General features: G+C 39.8%; 1 protein-coding gene across 1 annotated transcript in view; it reads left to right on the top strand.

Annotated features, from left to right (window-relative positions):
- LOC111873076 (fatty acyl-CoA reductase 1) overlaps positions 1 to 8,767 on the top strand; it is a gene marked incomplete at its 5' end in the record, with an annotated part of 59,157 nt that overhangs the window by 38,663 nt on the left and 11,727 nt on the right. The window contains 2 exon segments of the mRNA XM_033754949.1: positions 6,324 to 6,469; positions 7,468 to 7,577. Of these exon segments, the coding sequence (XP_033610840.1) occupies positions 6,324 to 6,469; positions 7,468 to 7,577 (256 nt within the window).

Genomic DNA, 8,767 nt, shown 5'->3' with positions numbered 1-8,767 from the left:
CCTATCAAGATTCTCCATAACCCATGCACATGCCTTAATGGCATATAATTCTGCCACTGTCGTGTACTGCCCAAGGCTGAAACTACACGTAAGTTTCCGCCTCGTGCCATAGCATAACACAAGTTCCAGTGCCCTTACTTATCTTGGAACCAGCTGTATACTAGATCAGCCCCCTTTTCTATTGGGCCGAAACCCGTCTTCCCATTCATACATGTCTCAGTATCATTTTGTCAGACCCCATTTGTAATATGGGTTCTTTTTTCATGTCCTGAGTTATGTATGCATGGCCGAAACTATCGGATTTAGGTTTCCATTGTTCACTGCACTGAAGACGGTAGATTCCTGCCCTGGCCTCTGCCTCCAACTGTAAATCCAGTGGGGGGAGTCCAAGGACTGTCTCCAGTGCAGCTGTTGGAGATGTTCGAATTGCTCCTGTGATACTCAAGCAAGCCAACCTTTGCAATTTGCTAAGTTCTGCCTTGCTTGTCTTGAGTTTAAGTCTGGGCCACCATAGTGTGGCGCGGTATGTAATTATAGGTCTTACAACCGTAGTGTATATAGTAGTACCAGTAGCTTCCACCTTTAAAGTCTGAGCGGTCTCATACATGGGGCGTCATATTGATATTGTTGAAGATTTACCTTACAAATACGGGGTGGCCTCTATTTGTCATTATTAATATGTACTGTCTCACACAAACTAGTACATAAGTACTGCAAATTACATACTGTCTCACACAAACTAGTACATAATTATTGCAAATTACATAGTGTTTTCATTCTCATATCTACAAGTAGTACTTAAGGCTATCGCAGATATAAAATATTCTAAACAAGCTGTTGCTGATACGTGAAATTGTAAATATTGGCCAGTATGCTGATAAGTTTCGCCATTGTAATTCGATTTAAAAATTAAGAATTTATTTGTAAAATTACAGAACTGTGATAGTGACATATGAGAATTAATTTATAATTCTGAAATTTCACATGATAATGTTAAATGTAAGCCCAGTGACGCAATTTATGAATCAGATTATATTTTCCTATATTAACAACAAGTAACAGCAGTTTAGTTAAAATACTATTCTCTCATTGCCTAATGACCTTCAAGTAAGAAACATTTTGATGTGAATATTAAGATATCGTGCAATTTGAACTGAGGGCATGCGGTAGCGTAGTTGGTTGAGGCACTATGTTACAAGCTAGAAGGTCGCGGGTTCGAGTCCTGATGAGGTTTTTATTTCAATTGACCTAATCCTTCCAACCGCACTATGGCCCTGTGGTTGACTCAACCTCTAACAGAAATGAGTACCAGGAATCTTCCTGGGGGGTAAAGGGCTGCAGGCGCGTAAGGCTGACAAACTTACCGCCATCTGTGAGCCGATCATCAAAGAAAATGTGAGAGCCTCGACATCTCACAACCCTATGTGCTACCACGACCTGTTACAGGGATAACAGTTTGAACGGTATGCAAGGATGTGTGAGATAGTGTATTGTATATTGTGGAGTATAGACCCGTTTCTAGGCAACGGCCTCGAAACAAACAAGACAAGAGCCGTTGCTAGGTAGCAGAAACAGTTAAAATACAACAATAGAAGAACTGTTGTACTATAACCGCAAGTGTTCACTTGGAAAATGCAATTACTGGTCGTGAGTCTCAAGGAGCTTGTCCTCAAGATAAACTGATTGGCGGTAAACTGCCGGTCGTAAAGTGTCTCTGACTCTGAGCTACATTCATCCCCGTGTGGAGGCGGGTTCGAATATCTCCATCATAGCCCCGTGAGTCGTCTGGACTAAATAGAGAAGAGAAAATATGTTGCCCCACCGGGACTCGAACTCCGACCCCTCGGTCGTCCAGCCCGTAATTAGTCGCTATACCTACTGCGCTATTCCGGCTCCCTCTACACTCAGACTTATATTCCATGATTTGATAGGCCTACTGTTGTAGGTTGTTTTAATATACTATCTCTTACGTAAGAGAACTATTCATTTGGGAAGGGTGATAAATTTAAGCAACGGAGACTCAAAACTTTCACTCCAATAAAGAGCCTACTAAATTATGTAATAAAATAATAAATTCGCAAGAATTACCAGAGAAGTTTATTCCAATTGTGTGTCACTCTGACCTAGTTGCTAGATTTCTCAATGAACTGCGGCAAGCATCGCAATAACAAGTTCATTTTCGCAACTGCTGCAATTCAGACAGCAACAGGTGACGAAAAATAATACGTTATTAAGACCTGTCTGCTCCTATGTAAAATTCATGTTACACTTTCGCGAAAAATGTGCCTGTTTCTATATGCTTAATGTTCTAACAAATTTCGTATTACAGACCCATCTTAGAAAGTTGATTCACAGCTGGTAGGAGAATTCTCTCCTTTATTGAATCGGGATGTCCTTCATCTTGCTCCGAAAAGCCAAAGATTGGCTCCTGTCCCGAATCAGTTGAATCAGTCCACATCTTATCGCATTAACTCTCCTACATCGACTATAATATTATCCTCCCCTTGGAGGCTTTCGGAACGTTTTGGTTTCAATTTCGCATTTCCTCCATACATGCTACATACCCCAACACTGTCATCCTTCCTGTTTCCATCACCGTGACAATATCAGCTGGAGAATGAAATTAGGAATCTATTGCGTAAGTTCCTGACATCTTGTCTTTCTCTTTTTTATACATGAAAATATTTCCTCCAGTTTTTTTTTTTCATTTATACATTAGAAATGAATGCTTCTTGTGTTTAAAACTAATAACTTACGGGCCCTTAGGACTTTCAATATCTCTCATAATAGACCGTTTATAGGCTAATGCATAGACCAGAATATAGTCCAGAGACTTCATGCCAGTTGATATATTGGGTTTTCGGACTTTATCCATCGTCCTGGTTTTTAAGATAACTAATAAAAACACGACGTTTCGGAAACTGGATCTGTCTCCGTCCTCAGGTGAAGGAAAACACCTATTCTGTTGGGTCCGTTAGAAAGAGCTAGCCTCAATCAATCAATCAATCGTCCAGTGATTGAGGCTAGCTCTTTCTAACGGACCCAACAGAATAGGTGTTTTCCTTCACCTGAGGACGGAAACAGATCCAGTTTCCGAAACGTCGTGTTTTTATTAGTTATCTTAAAATCCAGGACGATGGATAAAGACTGTTACTGTATTATTAGAGTGCTTGCGTAGAGGAATTAGCACCGCAGTTTCAGAAAGTATTTGTATTGCTCGTGGTGGCTACTCATACTCATAATGTCTGCAGGTGGTTGGACTTGCATATAGCCGCAATCCTTCTTGCAATAGACTCGTACAAGTTTTGAACAGTGTCCAGCGGAATTTTATACCATTCTTTTTGAAGAACATTTTCAAGTTGCCTTAGTGTTGGAGGCGGGAATCTGTTCCTCACTCTACTCTCGAAAACTGACTCAATGATATTCAAATCTGGTGAGTGTTCTGGCCAGGGAAGATACTGAAGTTTACCTCCATGCTTTTCTAACCGTGACTGAACAGTGCCAGCTATGTGAATGTGAGTGCTGTAATCTTGGAAAAATGCATTGTTTGGGGGAAATTATAGAATGCAGCTGATTACCCAACCTGCCCACGTACTCCCTTGCAGTAATTCGGCCACGAAGGGTGATAATGGGACCAATAGAAACCATGATATTGCTGTCCAAACCATCACAGAACCTCCCCCGTGTTTCATTGCTGGTACCAGACATTCAAGATTGTAGGTTTCCTTCGGTGTTCTCCAAACGTATACTCTTCCTCATGTAGGGAACTTGGTAAAGGACGGCTCACCTGAACATATCACGAGTGCATTTCCAGTTGTCTGATGTTCAGGTTTTATTGTCATGACACCGTCTTTTACGTATCTGAGCATTATTTTCGGCAATCAGAGGTTTAGCAGTTGGAGCCCTGCAGTGGATTCTGGATTTGTGAAGTTCAATTCGGACAGTTTGTGTGGAAACAGGGACTTCAAGGTGAACATTCAGTTCTGCTGTCACCTGTGCTGCAGTAGTTGCGTGATTGTTCGAAACAATCCTTCTCAGTTTGTGTGTGTCTGTCAACGTTGATTTTCGCCCACTGTTCCTCTTCGCTGATGTTGTCTTCCCACGATTCGTGTAATCGGACATAACTTGAGAAACTGTCGCTCTCGATACACCTAATAATATAATAGTTTTCTGTCACAGATGCTGGAACTAAACACGCATCACGATCTGTCATCTTTCAAAGTCTGTCAAGTCTCCTATTTTCCGTTTCTTTCAAATGTACTGTCACTCAGCACAATCACTTATGCACTTACACGAGCGCTACAGAGTGAAGCAAAAGGGAGAACATTCACTGTTGCCAACTGAAGGCCTTTCAATAAAGCCAATACAAATTCTATTCAGGAATTTTTTGGTGTTTCCGTTATTTTGTCCACTATATTTCACCATTTTAAATTCGTCAGACATAACCCCTAATGTTTCCGCCGTCGACTTGTTAGTAAATGTTTAAGGAAACATAAAGAGGAAGGAAGGGAGAGAAGACAAAGAAACAAAGTAATAATGAAAGGAAAGTGGGAAAAAATAAATAAATGAATTAATCATACATGCATAAAGACAGACATGCATAAAGGAAGAAATAAGAAGAGAAACAGATTCACAATGCAAGGACAGTATGAGAAAAACAAATAAGTGAACACAAGTGGAATAGTTAAGGAGAATTAAAAATCAGTAATATATAAGAAGATATTCGAACTGTCAATTCTGGAATTGACACACAATTAAACCAGAAGCGGAAATGTGAGAGGTGGTTAAACGCATAAAATAAACGAAAACCTGATCGTGGAAAAACATAGAACAAAACGCTATAGAACATAGCGACAAATGGTTTCGAGCAGGGCAGCTGCCCCACAAGGAAAGTCAAAGGGAGTAGGAATAAAACATGCCCGACCACGGTCAAACATCAACAACACCTGAAGATAATAGTATATAGTAACTCTAAAATTAAGTTAACAGATGCCAATCTGAATAATATATATCAATAACGATATTAAGACACGAAAAGTAACATGAATATAAAGAACAACAATTTTAAATCACTGTCTAAACATTGTAACAGAACATAACAACACAACATATAAAAGTAAAGGTATCCCTGTAACAGGTCTTGGAGGCCCATAGGGTTATGAGATGTTGAGGTTCCCACATTTTCTAGATAATCGGCTCATAGACGGCGGCAAGGTTGTCAGCCCTACGCGCCGGCCGCCCTTTACCCCCAAGAATATTCCAAGAATATTCCTGGTACTCATTTCTGCTAGATGCTGAGTCGACCCCAGGGCATAGTGCGGCATTTCATGAATTTTAAAGTTTTATTATATATATATATGTGTGTGTGTGTGTACATCCATAAGCATCTATTCAAATATAAGACTTTCGTTCCAATTTCAATACATATTTATATACGAATTATAATACTTGTATTTCAGATACAAGTTTGAATATATTAACTGAAGAGGAAATCAAGTGCATATAGTAATAGTTATTATATTGTAATATATTAATTCATATACAAAGCGCAACTCAAAAGTTTAAAATATTCGTTAGTGTGTACTGCCTGATGATGGTTTTATAAGCCAAAATATGTAGCGCATTGTCATACTATCAAGACCAATGAACTCATTGTACGCACTGAGATGTGAATGAGATTTCGATGATTGTTGTGTTGAGACGGTACCCATACGAAGGAATTATAAAGGCTAGTACAACAGGATGCATTCCTTGAAGATTATATCTTATTCTATTCATGGAAATGTGAGTTCAAGCAATCGTATAGGCATATTACCGTCGTGTTACCTTAACAGACCTAACAAATGTCCACTTGGGTTATCCCGTTGGTTTCAGACTAGAGATTTCGACACAATTTTACTGAATTAGTCTATAAGGATATTTCTTATGTGCATGTTTTTGAAAGGAAAGAAACCTACCAAATCTTCAAAAACAGTCACATTCCATAATAAATACTAACTACACCTGACATAGCCATTCCAAAATATTAAATCACAAAACAGGTAAAGCACATTAAAGTACAATAGTGCTTGCTCGTTCATGACCTGCTATATAACTGCAATTACTGTATATGCTGTGCATTAACGCTCGACAGTTTGTTGTTGTGCTAATTCGGAATTGCGCAGTTTCAGAGATTTTACTCTTTGTTCAAATGCATAAGTGTACGTTACCCCACAATTTCTGTCAACCTCTGTACACAGACGTAAGAATTTATAATAATACCGTAGCTTCGAGCTTTAGCGTGTGAATTACACTTTGCGCTAATCTTGATGTATATGTTTCAGGCGTTTTTGCATGTCTCCACATCGTACTGTCACCTCAAGGAGCGAGTCCTCTACGAGAAACTCTATCCCCCTCCTGCAGATCCTCATAAAATCATTAAATGCGTCGAATGGTTGGAAGATGACGTCGTTAACGCCATGACCAAGAAGTAAGTTCATACACAATCTGAAATGCGTAAGATTCTATGGTCCTGTAAATTAGGCCCGTTTTACAATTCAGTCAAACAATGAAGTGAAGCAGTTCTGCTTGATAAACACTGCCTATTTTTGCAATACATTTAATATACTCCGCCGTGGTCAGCTTCACGGTCGGAATTCTTTAGAAACCACGATGCATATCGAAAAGGAAGCTGGGTGGATCCCAGGACTGATCAGGAAGTGCCAGCGAAGTAAATACTCATACAGACGCCTGGAATTCTACCCCAGTTGTCCATATCATGCCGATCACAGTGGCCTCGCGGTCTAAGGCAAGAATGTCTTCACCCGCTCGAACACTGGGATCGTGGGTTCGAATCCCACTTAAGGCATGCATGTTTGTCTGCGTTTATTCTGTGTTTGTGTTGTCCTGTATATACAGCGGCCTTGCGACGGGCTGATCCCCTGTCCAAGGAGCCCTACCGACTGTCTAAGATTAAGAAACTGAAGTGAAACAACGTTTCACTGATGCCCTATGATCCAAGCGGGAGCAACAGAAATAAAGATAGAAAAAAAGAAGAAATCCATATCATACCCACTGACTTCAGTGACTCAGTCTCATCTCTGTTATCATTATGGGACTTAATGAATACAGAGATGGTGCCCACAAAGGTCCAGATAGAGAACAAAACGTCCGCGGGTATGCTGACTCTCGAAATCGAGATTTTCTCCTTCCGAACCTTGTCCGACAGAAGTATCATCCTGACCAGATACTGGTAGCTTCACGCAGTCCATCCAGAGAGATGCAGGGAGGGGAACTTAAAGTAGGCCACGACCGCGTCATCAAATATCCGTAGCAATCCACTAATATCCAAGCACACTAAGTTTACTTTATACAGTTCGACACTACGTAACCTCTGCAACTGAGTTGCAGGTGTATTACGTCTACATGAGTACATTTTGACAGAAACAGCTGTGGTTTCAGTAACTGATACTCAATTATTTGCTTCAGAATACTGGGGGAAATACCCAACACTTATGCATACACCAAGGCCTTGTCTGAAAGTTTAGTCGCAGAGCAGATGGACAAGCTGCCCGTCATCATTCTCAGGCCATCCATTGGTGAGTCGCCATTTTGTGTTTTTGTAAAAGTAAAGCATAAGTTAATTTTTCATATATTCTTTGTAGGTAGTCACAAAAAGAACGATTATTGGGAAAGTCATACATGTTTCTTCCATCTAGAGTCTAGGCGTTTCAACTGAAGAACAATAAATATGGAATAAATGAAGTAGTGTGTGTGCACACTAAATTCTGTTACGAATTTTATTTTTATTATGTCTGCAAACAGCTATGAATTCATGGCAGAAAACACAGACCTCATTAAGACCCATATATTTTATTGGTAGATCGCAATCATCATCATCATCATCACCACCACCACCAACTTCTTCTTCTTCTTCTTCTTCTCCTCCTCCTCCTCTTCCTTCTTCTTCTTCTTCTTCTTCTTCTTTTTCACTGGCACTACAACCCTGTGTGGCTCTTGGGCTCCTCCATGCTTTCAGAACAGCACATTTCTTCGAGTTGGTATTGTCAGTCCTATGTCAATCAACCTGGAGGAACTTAATGAAATACATATTCATGGAGCTGAGCCCTTCTGGAGGAGCCACCAATTCTGCAGCTACTCAAGAATTTCCCAGCATTTTATGGAACACGAAGGTTCATTACCGTGTTCACAAGAGCCCTCCACTTGTCCCTATCCTGAGCCAGATCAATTCAATCAATACCATCCCATCCTAAAGATCCATTTTAATATTGTCCACCCACCTATGCCTTGGTCTTTCCAGTGGTCTCTTTCCTTCTGGCTTTCCCACCAGTATTCTATATGCATTCCGCGTCTCCTCCATTCGTGCTACATGCCCTGCCCACCTCTTCCTTCTTGACTTGATCATTCTAATTATACTTGGAGAAGAGCACAGACATACATACATAGAAGAAAGAAGAGGGTAATTAGTAACAGTGTACCTAGCCACAAATTTTTGCAAATATAGACCACTACTCTAAATAACTATAGACATAAGTTCTACACACATAAACGTTATTTTACACATGTAAAAAGATATAATATGTACACATATAGGCCTTTAGAAACATAGAACACTATACAAAATTTACAATTAAGCACATCATTATATGCTCTTAATCCTGTCCTAGTAACAAAAATATATATCAATATCAATATCAATATATCAATATATATATTTGTGAATAAAAATTTTTCTTGCTTACTGCTAATGGATAAATATGTCTTCTCC

Source organism: Cryptotermes secundus, unplaced genomic scaffold, assembly GCF_002891405.2.
Source record: "Cryptotermes secundus unplaced genomic scaffold, Csec_1.0 scaffold120, whole genome shotgun sequence".
Lineage (NCBI taxonomy): Eukaryota > Metazoa > Arthropoda > Insecta > Blattodea > Kalotermitidae > Cryptotermes > Cryptotermes secundus.
This window is presented reverse-complemented; position numbering and strand designations above follow the sequence as displayed.